At 45.6% G+C, this 15,994-nt stretch overlaps 1 protein-coding gene across 2 annotated transcripts in view; it reads right to left on the bottom strand.

The window, feature by feature from the left end:
• PLXDC2 (plexin domain containing 2) overlaps positions 1 to 14,418 on the bottom strand; it is a 400,824-nt gene extending 386,406 nt beyond the window's left edge. For both annotated transcript variants that reach the window (XM_040967893.1, XM_040967894.1), the window contains exon 1: positions 14,306 to 14,418. In XM_040967893.1, coding sequence (XP_040823827.1) covers positions 14,306 to 14,417 — 112 coding nt within the window. In that variant the 5' untranslated portion in view covers position 14,418. The remainder of the gene's footprint in view (positions 1 to 14,305) is intronic.
• Between the last annotated feature and the right edge of the window lie 1,576 nt (positions 14,419 to 15,994).

Raw genomic sequence — 15,994 nt, 5'->3', positions numbered from 1 at the left:
TATTGAAAAATTAGTTCCTCAGATATTTGCTTAATGCATATTTTATTGGAATAATGGTCTGCAAATCCAAATATTGACCTAACCATTTCCTGGGCAAGGAATGACCACAAATAAGAGAAACTCTTGGCTTTGCCCGTAGCTTGGAGCAAGCCCGGGCCTGCTTGAAGTGCACCAGGTAATGTCACTCTGCCAGTTCATGCACCTGCGGCCATCAGCCCAGATTCTTTCTAATCCTTAAGCAGTACCACTATAGGTGGTAATTAAGTCAGAGGTGAGATAGTCTTATCTCTGACAGTCAGAAATTTGAAGACACCAATAATTAACACCTGTAATGACCAATCAAAGCCTCTTTCGTGCTCACCTCTTTGGAAGCAGGTTCTGGGCCATTCTTCCTATTTCTGATCTAGCTTACACTCATCCTTGATGGAATTACTTCCAATTTCCATATTTCCTTTTCAGGGAAAACCCAAGCAAACCTTCAGAGAATGAGAAAAGCTTTCCCAACAGTTATTATTATGAGACAGATAAATCATTTCATTCCTGTATTATAAAGAAATTGGGATTCAGGAGGTTAATATTTGACCCCGATGTCACTCAGCTAGTGAGTGGCAAGCCTAGATGGCCAAGTGCTATCATATGTTTTAGGTACACATAACACAGAAATATGCAACATATGCAGTACCTGTTTTATAGATAAAGACTATAAAATAGAAAGGCTGGTTTTCAATTAAACTACAACAGTGTCTTTTGTTTTGTTTTGTTTTTTGTTTCTGTAGTTGTTTGCCCTGTACTTTTGGATACAGATGAGTGAATTCACAGAAGAATGACACATTATTCATTAAAAAGGTGAAACTTTTCTCTTTCTCTATGATCTACTGCCTGGAAAGTTTATCCACCCCAAATGGAAAATTAAATAATAAGAAGAACTGCAGAGTAAAATAAAGGAAGCAGCCAACTGAAAACTATTTATTTATTTGTTTGAGAAGCACAGTGACAGAGGAAAAAATACACAGTGTAATCTAGCCACCAGTTTGTTCCCCAATGGTCACAATGTCTGGGTTGGTCGAGGCTGAAGTCAAGAATCTAGAGCTTCCTCTGGGGTTTCCATGTAGGTGGTAGAGTCTCAAACACATTAGCCATCCTCTACTGTTCCCCCAGGCCATCAATAGGGAGCTAGATTGGAAGTTGAGCAGCAAGGACTCAAGCGAGCACCAATATGAGATGCTGGCAACACAGGCCAGTGCATAATGTGCTACGTCACAACTCTAGCTCCATCAATTTAGATTTCTAGGTTCTCAGTATAGCAACCTCAGGTTGAAAAACAAAACAAAACAAAACCAAAAAACAGGGGCTGGTAAGATGACCTATCAGGTTAAACTTCCACCTGGGACACCAGCATCCCAAATACGTGCCAGTGTGTGTCCCACTTCTCCATTTCTGATCCAGCTCCCTGCTAACATGCCTGGAAACTTAGCAGAAGATTGTCCAGGTTCCTGGATTCTCAGATCCACATGAGATACCTAGAGAAAGTCCCTCCTATTTTCAGATTGTATCAGATTGTATCAACTCCAGCCATCGAGGCCAGTTCAGGAACAAACCAAAGGATGGGCAATCAATCTCTGTCTCTCACTTTCCCTATAAATCTGCCTTTCAAATAAAAACAAACAGAGATTTTGAAAAAATAAAATAAAACTTCCTTCTGTCTCTCCTGTGTGTCACACTCAAAGAACTAACTGGAATGAGATCCAGAATGAAGAAGTATCATGATTAGGTACTTTTTGGGCACAGTCGGTGCTTACTGGGGAACAAGATACTGAGCTTAGAGGCCCAGGAGGACAACAGAGTCGGGAGGTGACATTCCGAAATGACAGCAGGGTGCTATGACCAGAAGATGTGAGAGATACTGAGCAGAAAAAACACCAGAGGCCCACACCATACAATTAATACGAAAGACAGGAAGAACTCCAAAACAGGTGTCAAGAAAAACAAGAAATATAATAACAGGGGTGAGCAAACATACTATGAGAAGAGCAAAGTCAACTGCTGAGCAAAGGAAGGGTGTTGACCGTGACTGATGCAAACTGAGGCAAGTGGACCACATTTCAAACCTTGAAACAATTCAACTCATAACTGCAACATCAGACATCTTCTAGACTCTTCCGTTGAAGCGCTTAAAAGGCTGCTGCTGTCCAAGGATCTGCATCTCAAAATCCTTTAAATAGCTAATCTTGGTTAAGTGTTTCCCAGGTCGCATCTTTCAAGATAACTGTAAACCTGGTTACGTAAATTCCACAGCTTTATCTCTCCTTCTTTCCCTTATATATTTTTAAGCTATGGAAAATTCTCTCCATAAAAGAAGCTAATATTAACATTTCAGAAAATTCAAGTTTCTGGGTAACAATTACAGAGGATTTACATTTTGTCCTCCTGTGGCCTTTGGAGTACTCAAATTTACAAACATCAGAAACATAAAATTGCCTTTAACAATAAGACTGATTGAAGCATCCCTTTCTCCTTCTAAGATGGAATAGGACTTAAACATTCCTACACCCTCCCTTTGAGACAAGAGTCTCAATTTTTCACAAATACATATAACAAATTCCCTTCCTCTGCAGTCATTCTGTGACTCGCCTATTTTTGTCTCTGATATTTAAACCTAAGTTATCATGTCACAGAAAGTATCATGTGCAAAATTTGCCTAAGAAATGTGAAGAAGGCATAAACAAAATTCTTTGCCTGAGTCATGAATCTGAGCAAGAATAGTAACATCACACAAGTGGAGCCCCACAGGATTCCTTCATCCAACCAGTTTTCACCGAGGCATTCCCATCCTTGCATCCAGTGATGCAATGGGAATAAGTCACAGATGCTCTCTAACCTCTGGCAGTCTGCAGTCGGGCAGAAGCCCACATAATGGCACTATCAATGACAAGTGACAGGATGAAGATGTGTAGAGTGCACTTGGGCGAGACACTAGTCTCGGGGTTGTACTGACCAAGAAACACTGAACAGCCGATTGACTATACTAAAAATCCATTGAAGGCTGGGACTTCAAGGACAGCCAGCAAAGAGGAAAAGAGGAAAAGGTGCTCTGAGAAGGAATGGCACCTGCAGAACTCGAGAGAGAAGGCTGTTCAGGAAAGTTGAGGAAGGGGACAAAGCAGTGAATTTGTATCTGAACAGGAGCAGATTACAGAAAGTCTTCACCAGTAGCGTAGAAACACTTTCAAAGCACTGACACAGCCAGGATGCATTTTAGAAGGATGTTTTGGGCTACAGAATGCTAAGTGAATTCCGACAGGACATGTGTTAGGAAGGTACTGTGGGAGGTTATTGCCATAAACCACACCAGAAGAGATGGTGGCCTGCAAGACTCAGGATCCTGGAACTAGGGAGAGGCGAAGACATCTGAAGCCAGACACCACTGGCCTTGGCTAAAAAGCCAGCTCTTTATGGGCCATGCCTGTGTTAGAAGCCTCTCTTCTAAAAACAGCTTGAAAACCTCGAGATTGCACAAATCTGGCTTCCTCCGTAGGGCTGTTTTGCAATGTGCAGACAATGAGACTGTCGACTGCAGAATGACTTTGAATCACACTTGTTTTTAAAAATCTGAAATGAACAACAGATGTTAAAAATATAATGAAGGCTAAACAAAAAAAGAAATAAAACAGGCTGCCCCAGCTTGGCCACTGACTTCTGAACAGAAAATATTCAGATCATTATGCTTGAGTTCAGAGTAACAGCTGATACCAAAATGAAGTTCAGATTTTCATATAAACAATTAGCCTCTAATGTGTAAATGTTCCTAGTCTCAATAAAATCATGAGTTCTAACATCTCTTTGGAATGGTAGCAATTTGTAAAGTGTACTTTCAATGCAAATCTCCCATACAGATGCAATTAATTAGCTAATGAACTTACATTAAGGAGACTCTCAAATTCAGAGGATTGTACCATTCTCACTAAAGCTGTTAAGATGCAGTAAACCTAAAGTTTTGATTTGCATGTGCTGGCCAAACACGAGCTGCTAATAGGGACACTATAAAAATGCCAACATTTCCATGTTATCTGCCTGGAGCTTGCCATCCATTGTAACAGTTCTAAGAAGTGGGAAATTAACATTCCTTCCCAGAGCTGTGTGGCTTATTCCAATCAACCACTAAAACCCTGCTGTAGTTCCTAAAAACAAAATGAATGTGTGCCAAGTTGGATGAAGTGGTACATAAACAGCATTAGTCCCCCACTCTAGGAACTTGATATTTCAAATGAAAACAGTCACAACCAAATAGTCACTGTAGATACACTTTTTTAAAGATTTTTAAAATTTTTATTGGAAAGGCATATTTTACAGAGAGAAAGAGAAAAAAAAAAAGAAATATCTTCCATCTGCTGGTTCACTCCTCAAGTAGAGGGAATGGCAGGAGCTGAGCTGATCTAAAGCCAGAAGCTTCTTCCTGGTCTTCCATGTGGGTGGAGGATCCCATGGCTTTGTGCAGTCCTCTACTGCCTTCCCAAACCACAAGCAGAGAGCTGGAAGGACAGTGTAGCAGCTGCGACATGAACTGGTACCCATATGGGATCCCAGTGCATGCAAGGTGAGGACTGTAGCCACTAGGCTATCTTGCAGGGACCCCACTATTAATCATTTCTTAGGAAGTGTGCTAGTACCTGTTTTGGCCCTTAGATAACAGTAGAAAAGAAATTACACCATCTCTCATTATTCATGGATTGAATTCTTTACAAACTAACCCAAAGATTTAACGTCATTTCAACCAAAAGCCCAACAGAGATTTGGACAAAACCTAAAACGTTCAGTCTCCAATGCACAGGGAGCAGCAGAGGGCTTGCGACAGTGGCCACACTCCTGCGCGAAGATCTAGAACAAAAAAGACAGGCTTGCTCCCTCAGATAAACAAAGGAGAGAGGATAAAGCTATACAGTCCTTAGACTGTGCCTATCACTACAAGGATGATTGTGGGGTGTTCTCCCTGGTCTCTGAAGCACATTACTGAGCAGCTCTTATCCTGGAAACTGCCTTTATAGAACATTTGTGAGGCCAGTAACCCCTGAGTTCTAGCTCTAAGTATAAGCTGAATAACTCCTGCACAGTAACATGAAGAGAAATGTATGTTTTTAAATGTTTTGAAATCTTTCCATTCTAATGAATGTGGCCACAATATTCTGATAAAGGAAATATCACACTTCCTCATACATCATGTAGAAACATTCATATTCATTTAGCAGGTGGAATAAAAAACGAGCTATTCAAACTAGAAAATTTCAAATCCGAGTTACGAATGAAAAATAGATAGAAATGCACAAATTTAAGATAGCTACTATCCTATGATATAAAGAACTCATTGAATATCTTTGTTATATACCAGTAATGTCTTTTTCCTCTGTTTTATTTATACATTTATGGTACAATTCTATAGGCTCTGGGACTTCCCTACTCCTTCCTCATATTCCCATCCCCCAACTTCTTTCCCCCTTATTATTACAATAGCACACTCATTCACAAGCAGTCATAAGGCCAACATTCTGTTATTTAAGTGTATCCTAGCATTGCTGGTATAGACAATGACAGACAGACCAACATCCCCAACAATGTTTTCAAATTAAAATGTAAAAGAGAAATGTTTGGGGCACAGTATGGTGACCTAATGGCTAAAATCCTCACCCTGAACGCACTGGGATCCTATATGGGTGCTGGATCTAATCGTTTATTTCTTAGGACTATCAAATATAATGACTACATTACCAAAAAAATCCAAATATGTGTGCTTTCAAGATAATAAAAATTGTACAGTGATTTAAAATAGCTAATATTAGAAAATACATAATTATAGAATAATTATGTATACTGCAATTCAACTAATCTTAAACATAAATGAACTAGCAAATTATTAAGAGCTCTTATTTTAAAACAAAATTGCTTGAGCGACTGATTAGTTGATGGGCATGGAGATCAACATAGTATTCCATCTACAGATTCAATCCCCAAATATCCATGAAAGCAGGGATGGGAAAAGGCCAAACTGGGAACTGAGAATCCAATCCAAGCAGGAATCCAATAAATTTGGCCATCCGCTGCCTCTGAAGGTTCCACTTAACAGGAAGCTAGAATAAGGAGTTACAGCAAGGCATAAAATCCAGGCACCCCAGTGTGGAATGAGGATTTCTTCAGTATAAAACCAAATGCTCCCTCCTCTGTCTACCTTTTATTTGCTTATTTTTCATCATAAGTCCAGGTCAGAATTCCTTTAAATAACAGGAATCCATATGCACTGGGACTAGATTGAGTATATTAAAACCATTTCACTTTCCCACGAACTTTTTGTGAAGCAGATTATTGTCATGTAATCCATATAGAGACCTTCCTCAGTGTATTACAGGAGAGAGATGGAATACTGGGCTCATATCCAGTGACATCTACTGGGACGTCAGGGGGCAGTGCTTCCCAAACAACCAATCAAATAAGCTGACAGTGCTGTAGCTCAGTGGCAAAAATGCATGCATTAGGCCCTGGGATTAATCCTCAGCCTCTCTAGGTGGTGGTCTGTCTTGTGACTTCTCCCTAAGTAGTTCAAAGTTGTCAGAAAAATTTACCAAATAAGCAAATTCAATGGGGTATTGCAGCTTCAATCTAAGTTTGAGTAGTAGCGACAATTACACAAGTTCGTACAAATGATTTGGCAAGTGACACATGAGAACATACCCACAAGACCGCTTTGCATCTTGAAAATCATCATTATTTGTAAATTTCACATTCTGAAAATGATAAATTCTACCTATCTTACTTCCCCTTTAGAAAAATAAGTGCTTCATTGGATGTTCATGTTGTAGCTTCTGATGGTGGGAGCACTACTCCATTTGCAAAGACACACAAGAAAGCATTACTGCAATACAAACACCTCTCTGTGTGGCTGAACACACCTATTCTATCTGGCATTGTTCTAGTCTGAGGGAACTAAGGTACATGTACCAAGCATCATGCTTTAAAGGGAATCGATCAGATTGATTTTGATAATGAGGACATGTGGAAGATTGGAACCACTACAACTATTATGGAAGACAATATGATGGCTGCTCAAAAATCTGAAAAAAAGATCTACCAAGAGCTACCCAATCATCCTGCTTCTGGGAATTTACCTAAACAAAATGATATCCATATGGGAAAGAACTGCCTGTGTCTCTATGTTTATAGTGGATTAATGCACAATTGCTAAGACTTGAAATCAACCCAGGTACCCACCAGCTAGCTGGATGTCTTGATAAAAAAAAAAAAATTGTGGAATAACACATGATGAAACACTACTCAACCAGAAAAAGAACGAAATCTTGCCTTTTGCAACAAAATGCATGAAAACGGGGAGCACTTTGCTTAGTGAAATAAATCAGTCCCCAACAAGGCAAATACATCTTTTCCATGGTTTATGGTAACCAACATGAGTTTATAGCCTTTGTCTACACTCTTGAGGAACAGTGGCTTTCCACTTACTACTTCCCGAGTTCTTTACTCAGTAGAGGGTTAAGCTTGTGACCATAAAATAAATTGAAAGCATGTCATTGTAAAAATTGTTCAAATAAAAAGGGAAGGAGAAGGAGCACAGATGTAAGGGAAGGGGGATGGAAAGTATCATTACACTCTCAAAACTTAAATACATGAAACATGTTCCCTTATACTAATTTAAAACTTTCTATGAAAAGGAAATTTGACTTGTAAATAGTCAGGGTCTCACACAGCTTATCCACAGGCAAAGTCAACATTTTGTCTACAAGCTTGAACCTCAATGAGCTGCACCCCTTCTCTGTGGGATGAGGCCTTAACCAAGAGCGAGTCTGGGGACCAGCATGATAGCCTAATGGCTAAAGTCCTTGTCTTGCATGGGTGATAATCCCATAAGGGCACTGATTCTAATCCCAGCAGCCCCACTTCCCATCCAGCTCCCTGCTTGTGGCCTGGAAAAGCAGTCAACGACGGCCCAGAGCCTTGGGGTCCTATACCCACATGGGAGACCTGCAGGAGGCTCCTGGCTCCTGGCTTCAGATCAGCTCAGCTTCTCCCATTGTAGCCACTTGCGGAGTGAACCAGTGGACTGAAGATCTTCCTCTGTGTCTTTCCCCCTCTTTATATATCTGACTTTCCAGTAAAAATAAATAAATGTTTTTAAAGATTTATTTTTATTATTTTTTTATTGGAAAGGCGGATATACAGAGAGGAGAGACAGAGAGGAAGATCTTCCGTCCGATGGTTCACTCCCCAAGTGAGCACAACGGCCGATACTATGCCGATCCGAAGCCAGGAGCCTCCTCCGGGTCTCCCACGCGGGTGCAGGGGTCCCAAAGCTTTGGGCCGTGCTCGACTGCTTTCCCGGGCCACAGGCAGGGAGCTGGATGGGAAGTGGGGCCACCGGGATAGAACCGGCGCCCATATGGGATCCCGGGCGTGCAAGGCGAGGACCTTAACCACTTGCGCCACCGTGCCGGGCCCAAAATAAATAAATTTTTAAAAAGGCCAAGTCTATGGAAAATTTCTGTCAACGAGTGAACAGTAGGCTGCAAGAAACAAAGTCATGCAACTCCAGAAGGGTGAAATGCCAGGAGACCTGCATCTTTGCCAATGGGTCTCCTCTCTCTTGACAAACTTATAAGCTCCTTCTTACTATCTAAGAAGCAGGGAGTCCAGGACAAGATATGTGAGGATGGCTTAGGGAGGGCAGACTGGAGATCTTAGCTTCAAGTGAGGGCTCACAGTGTCTGAGCCCACCTCAGACCTGCAGGATTGCATAGGCGATGCCAATTTGAGCCAAGCCAGGCCCTCAGCCGGGATGAGTACAGCTATGAGAAAAGGTGCTCCAAGCAGGGCCAGAGGCTTGGGATTTGTCAGACTTAGGGATAACTGAGAAGTAGTCTGGGAACTTATAACGTTACACTTGTGGTGACTGGATCTCCTTTGCCCATCCCCCATTTCAAAGCAAACACAAAACAAGGTTTTAAGAGCAGGAAAGGAGGAAATGTTACGTGAAGACACAGGTATGAGTACATGAAAGACAGGCCAGGAGGTTCACGCACGTGCTTGCTGGAGAAACCCGAACGTGAAAGCAACAGGTGCAGCTAGGATGCACACTGTGCAGAAGTACAAAGCAGACTGCTCAAAAGAGCTCTGTCTGCCATCCCAAGTCCTGGTTCCACGCCTCTCTCTCCTCTGGTGTGCCAGAAAGATTCAACCAAAACCACTAGGAGCTAGTACCTCACACCTGCTAGGGCAGTTCCCATCAGAAACGCGACAGAGGTGCTGGTGAGAGCATGACAGGGAACCCTTGCCCTTTGCTGAAGGGATATAATATCAATTCCTATTGGTACAGCCCTGTGGAAACAGTACAGAGTTTTCTCATAACATTTTTTTAAAAAGCAGCACCATATGAAGCAGCAGCTTTGCTTCTCGGTACCCTGGGTACCCAAAGGAATCTTTACCCCCATGTTTCATTAAACATTATTCACAATAGCCAAGACAGAAAAACAACTCCAGCATATTTCAAGAAAGGACTCAAGAAATTGTGACACATGCACGTGTGCGCACGCACACACACAACACACATACACACAAATCATAATATACAAATATAGTGAAATATCTATGCTACAGCATATAAATAAATATGCAATGGAATACTATATTACTGAGTCATTTTACATATATAATGGAATGCTACCTAGTCTTTAAAAATGCCTTTTGTGACAACATGTATGAACTGGCAGGACACTGTGCTAAATGAAATAAGCCAGGAATAGAAATATAAATATTTCACAACCTCCATTACAAAAAAAAAATGTTTAAATAGTTTAAATATATAAAGATTATCTAACACATGTATAAAAGAAAAAAAGTTAGTAGACTAAGGTCATGGTCAATCAGAAAACATCAGTACGGGAGAACACAGAGGTAGAATGAACTTCTGCAGGATGTATAGAAGGTACTGGGTGAAAAACCATTCACTCAAAGCACCTGGACAGTCCGGGCCCTTTGGACCCTATGCTAAACTATTATCTTGTGAAGCTAGTTACTACAACCATTAGCAATATTTTGAAGCGGAAAAAAGTTAGTATTGTTGAAGAAACTCCCAAGATGACACGCAAGTTGATAGCTCAACTTGAATCAGTTTTGTGTGTGTGTTGTTTTATTTTTAAGATTGATTATTTATTTTTATCAGAAAGTCAGATTTACAGAGAGGAGGAGAGACAGAAAGGAAGATCTTCTGTCCACTGGTTCACTCCTCAAGTGGCTACAATGGGAGGAGCTGACCCAATCCACAGCCAGGAGCCAGGAACCTCCTCCAGATCTCCCCACACGGGTGCAGGGTCCCAAGGCTTTGGGTTGTCCGTGAATGCTTTCCCAGGCCACAAGCAGGGAGCTGAATGGGAAGTGGGGCTGCTGGGATTAGAATCAGTGCCTATATGGGATCCTGGCCCATGCAAGGCGAGGACTTTAGTCACTAGGCTACCACGCCAGGCCATGAATCACATTTTTATTCACTTCAACTTAGCAGCTATTTCCTGCAGGTCCACACAGACGCAATCGGACAGAGAAATGAATCAAAGGGCAAGAGTTTGACCTAGAAGTTAAGACGCCCACATTCTATATCCCAGTGCTCTACCAATCAATTCCAGTTTCTTGCTAATGTGGAATCAAGGAGGTGACAGGCGAAGGCTCAGATAACAGGGTCCCTGCCACCCTCACAGGAAACCAGGCCTGAGTTCCTGCCTCCTGGCTTTAAGTTAGCCAGGCCTTGGCTGCTGTGAGCATATGATGAGCAGCAGGTGAGAGCTCTTTTCTCCCTCTCTGTCTCTTTTCTCAACTGCTGAACAAGAAACAGACCCTAACTTCCAGAACATGAGAATGTTGAGGCGGACCCAAAAATGAAGACAAGAACAGTCGACAGTATCAAGCTGAATGAGGCCAGTGCCTTACAACAGGCACAGTCTTCTGGAACTCTCAGAACCCTTTCCTCTGTAGGGGCAGTCAGTTGTGCTGACCCAGAGTAGAAGCCCGCTGGCTGGAGCAAGGGGGGTGGGAGGAGCACACGGGACACACCCAGGATCATCCGGAAGCGCATACGGTTAGTGTGTCAGAGAATGTTGGAGAGACACAGGCTGGTGAAGCGGCGGAGGCCATATGGCAATTACTGTCTCCAAACGAAAAGAGAGACTTCATCATGCATGGAAGTGTCCGAAGACTTTAGGCCCTCTGATGGCAGCAGCCGATCAGCTCACATCCTTCTAAAAGCAGATTGTTTCTGACATAGGAAGGCCTCTTTCAGAAAGAACAGATCGAGACCAAGCCAATTTAAAATGATCCCCAGCTCCCCCATCTCTGCAGGACAGGATCTTCATGTTTGGAGCACAGGAGACTTTTCCATTACTAAGTCTGATCCAAGCATTCTCCCTGGCAAGAGCCAGCCTCTTAAGACCAAACTGAACCAATGTGCCAATTATCCTGATTACAATACCTTCCTGAAGACGTCGGGGGCCAAAAGTTTCATATCAGACACAATGGTTACAGATCACATTTACTTCTGGGGCTTCAACTTGTATCTATCCTCTAAAGGAAAAACACCCTGTGTTTTGCATTGCAAAAACAAATCTTAGACGCAGTCCCTAGCCATTGGTAAATATAATTAACCAGCCATTTGCCCAGTAATCTGACCCATATCCATTTTATAGGAACTATTTGCCTAAGTTAACCATCTGTTACAGTATTTTCCTGTAGGAATATCTGCAGACAGCAACTATACATTAGTGACAACACAGAACACTCCCACAGCAAACTGCACAAACTGGCCATTCCAAATATTTGCTTAATTCCAAGGAAGGCAGTGGTAATACAAAAACATCCAACCAGAAAAAGAACCACCAAAGCAAGTGTAAATGGTATGCTAAACACAAACTATTTCCTCTAAAACTCAGAAATATTTGATGGAAGAAATTAGCATTGTCTCTGCCCTCTGGTGGCAATAAAATTAACTGCACCATGAAATAAAGTAATGCCTTTAAAAACCTCCCTGTTATGAAATCAGATTTTTTTCCCCCCAAAATGTCTGTAACAAGAATCCCAACTGCTGGGTGCCAAATTCCAAGACTGCTGGACTTCTTCCTCTGGACTGAACTTTGAGACAGCCTATTTCACGAAGGATTTTTTTTTTCCTTATCTGTGTATATTCTGAAGGCTTACCATATCGTTTCAAGATTGTTTCGGGAAATTACATGTTGATTTACATCCAGGAGAGAAGTTATTTCACTGTATAACAAAGTCTCCAAAAATATTGCCAAGAAATTCAAAACTATTCCTTTTTACTAAATCCTGTTTGGATATGGGACTCTAGGGGCAGATTTCCACCAGAAATAATCAGCAGAAAATACCAATTCATTTATGTTGAACAATTCTGATATTTTATATCCTCCAAAGTCAAAGTACTTGGATCATCTGACCAATATTACAATGGAATGAATTCCAGGCTCAATTTCGGAACTTCAAACAGCAACTTCAGCACACAGATAAGAAGGCATATCGTCTTTTCTCAGTTACATTTTTGATGGGGAAAAAAGTTCAGGAAAATCTAACATTTGCTCATTCGTTCTTATTTGTCTTACTTTGCTTTTTTTTTTTTTTTTGTAACTATATATCCATTATTTACCACCAGTACCAACAGGTTTTCAAGTGAACAAGTTGGGTTGCGTTTTGGCACACACACCCGTCCCCCAACCTCCTTCGTTGAAGAAGTAAACTTTTTTCTTGAGCATGTATTAACTCCATAAATATGTCCAGGAAAATGCAGCTGTACTTTCTTAATAGGTGTTACTTCCCAGACTGGTAAGGGCATCAGCTTTTGGAACTGTGCAGTGCCTGAGGTACACAGGAGGTAAGGCACTCACGGGAGCCACACACCCTCACGAACAACCACAACAGAAGAACAATAACATAAGTCAAAGAAAACCAACCCAGGTCATTTGCATTTCATTCCCCGATTTGAAAGTGGTGTCATTATGTCAGACTCCTTAGCGCACACAAACGCATAGGCACACACCCCTCCAATCACAAATACCCCAGCAGGAGCAGAGGGCACACCTGCACTTCCTCTATAAAACCTACGGGAGGGACAGACACAGTGTTTTGAATTTGCTAGATTTCAGCGAGGTAGATTTTCGCGACATGGAGTTCCTTCCAGATTCACCTTCTCCGAGTCCCCAGCTGGCACCCATCTGGGACTCTCAGGTCTGACAACTGGGATCCCAGGCACGCTTTCTGAGCATCTCAACCAGACCCTTCCCGAGGTTAAACGCCCAGGCAAAGCTACACACATCACAAATGCCCTTCCTAATCATAAAGTTTGCCTTTCTCCTGCATTTGTTTTCTGCTTCTCTGTATGCCAGCATACAAATCTTTGCCAGGAACGCGCTCTGCGGGTTTCTCCACATTTTTTTTTTTCCCTCTAAAACCTTGCAATGCGGAGTCAGAACTCCATTCTCCTAGGCCAGGGTCCTGGGAGGGCGCGGTGCTCAGGGCGCCACTCGCCACGGGACGCGCACCTGGCCGGAGCCGCCCGAAGCGCAGCAACGGGTGCGTTGTCAGGTAGCGGACAGAGGCGGGGCTCTACACCAGGACCAGCTCAGGTCAAGGGGAAGAAAACTCGGTATGTCCGAGGCTCTGAGAAGCCAGAGTGGGACTGAGGAGTCAGATAGGGTGGGGTATCTGGGGGCGCGCCCTCTCGCTCCCACCTCCTGGGCACTTCACGCCGGGCCACACCTGCCCCCTTACAGCGTCTGCGGCTGCTCAGCTCAAGAGGACAAGGGAGAGCCCGGTGCGACCACAGAGAACTTTCTCCGTAAGGAGACGCGCCAAGTCCTGAATGCCCGCGCATCCCCCACCAACCCAACACGCATTGGCTGAGTTAATCGAGCTTTGGGAGAGGAGGAGATGGCTGGGCCCCGCACTCAGCCCGGGGTTGAGGCATTCACAGGAGGAGCTTCGCAGCCCTTCAAGGGCTAACTGGGGAAAATGGTCCCACGTCGTGCGGCCCAAGGAAAGTGAGCCAAACGCCTGAAATACACACCAGCGCCCCCTCCGCCCCCATCATTCCCTCGTCCACCCACCCTCCCATCTGGGAACCTTAGGTTGACCCAGGAGCAACCTCAGTAACTTTCCCTCAGAAACAGATGAGATAGGGGTGGGCTGGGAACCTTGAGTCCCAGGAAGGTCCTCCGCTGCCCACACAAAATTCATCAGCGAAAGCACTTATGCCTCTTACCATTCCTGTGGTTTCCAGGCTTCCCTTCAGCGAACTGACAGCGGTCCATTAGAAAGTGGCAAAGTAGCACAACTCCTGCTGCGGCCAGGTCAGCCCTAGGGAACCGCGCCATGTCGTCGCCGCTGGCTGGACCTCGTCCCCGCCCTGCCTGGCCTTCCTTTCACCCTGCGCTCCCCGACTCCGGTGAGGACTGGAGCGTTGCAAATCAGTCTCGATGGGACCCGGAGGCCTCCGTAAATGCCGCTGCGATTTTATGCCCGGCTGCCCGCCAGGGATAGGAAGAAGGGATGCGAGGGAGAGCGCAACCCTCTCCGGACTCTTGAGTGTCTCCCTGTAACTTGGCGCCCTCGCAGGCTCAGCCGGAGCAAGCACAAACCGAGGGGGCGGCAAGGCCACTCGCAGCCGGGGCTGCAAACTCTCAGCTCCGCGCGGGCAGCGCCACCCCAGAGCCCGCAGACGGCGGCTTCCGAGCGCCCGCGATGCGCTCGGCGGTTCCAAACGGAGAGGATTCCACAGCCCGCGCCGCGGCCGGTTCGGAGGAACTTTCCCCGGTGCTGGGAAGGCCCCGACGAAAGACCCAGGCAGGCTGGCTGGCAGAGGAGTCGGGCTGCCGAAGACCCTCCAGACAAGTTTTGATTCTTTTCTTCGCCCAGCGCAGGGCGCACGTCCTTTCCGGCCGCCGGAACGATGGACAAACCCAAGAGCTGAGGAAGGCTCGGGCTGCAGCAGTCTGAGGTCCGAGGCCAAGAAAATGTGGCTTTAAAAAGGCGGGAGGGATGGGGGGGAGGGCGGGAAGAAAAACAACAGGGGAGAGTCGAGATGAAGCCCCTCGGCAGCCGGTTCCTCTGGCTGAGAGGGAGGCGGCCCGGCCGCGCCGAGCCCCGGGACTTTGGTGGCGGACGCGCCGCCGCCGCCGCGCTGCCGGCTGCTCCTGCCCAGGCTCGGGGCGGGAGGTGGCACGCGATTCGCCGGAGCGGCCGCCGCGCCCTCCTCCCTCCGCCCCGGGCCCTCCCCCTCGCGCCTCCAGGCTTCTCCCACCTTCCTCCAGAATCCCGCAGCCAGCGCCGACCTGTCCAATGGCTGCACTTTTCTTCGGCTGGCAGAGCAGTCGCCGCCGACAGACTTCAGTCGGGGGGCGCTCGCCCGGGGAGGGGGGGGAAGCGAGGACAGCTCGAGCCCTGTGCGCCCCAGCCGCGGGCAGTCCTGGCACCGGCCGGGAGACCCGGGAGCGAAGCGGACGCCCCGCACAGCCCGGGGGGGGGGAGAGTCATCCTCATTCCAACTGGCGCCCCCGGCAGCCGGGTCGGTGGAGACTCCTGCAACCCACCTGGCTCCTAGGCCGATCCCTGCAGCGGCTGGGGGCGGGGGGTCCCCGCCCTGACCTGGGAGCCGGCAGGGTCTGCGGCGTGCTACGGGTTAATTATGGCGCGCCCTTCCGGGAGGGCTGATCTGACACTAGTTGGGGGTGAGCAAAGCACACCAGAGCCTAACGGGTCACTGACTTGGCAAGCCCCTCGGGCCCTGCGCGGTGCGGAGAGTCGGCGGGGCGCTAGACTCAAACTGGCCCCACCGCCTCTTTGTCAAGTGGGAGCGAGAGCGCGAGTTTAAAGGAGCAGGAGGCCCAGTGGATTTCCTAGGGGCTTTCCTCAGGCTTTTGCCCGCTCCGCTGCTGGTTTCTTCAGCTCCGGC

Source organism: Ochotona curzoniae, unplaced genomic scaffold, assembly GCF_017591425.1.
Source record: "Ochotona curzoniae isolate NIBS_2020 unplaced genomic scaffold, NIBS_Ocur_1.0 scaffold_4683, whole genome shotgun sequence".
In the NCBI taxonomy this organism is placed as follows: Eukaryota; Metazoa; Chordata; class Mammalia; order Lagomorpha; family Ochotonidae; genus Ochotona; species Ochotona curzoniae.
Note: the sequence above shows the minus strand (reverse complement) of the source record. Positions and strands in the feature narration are given on the sequence as shown.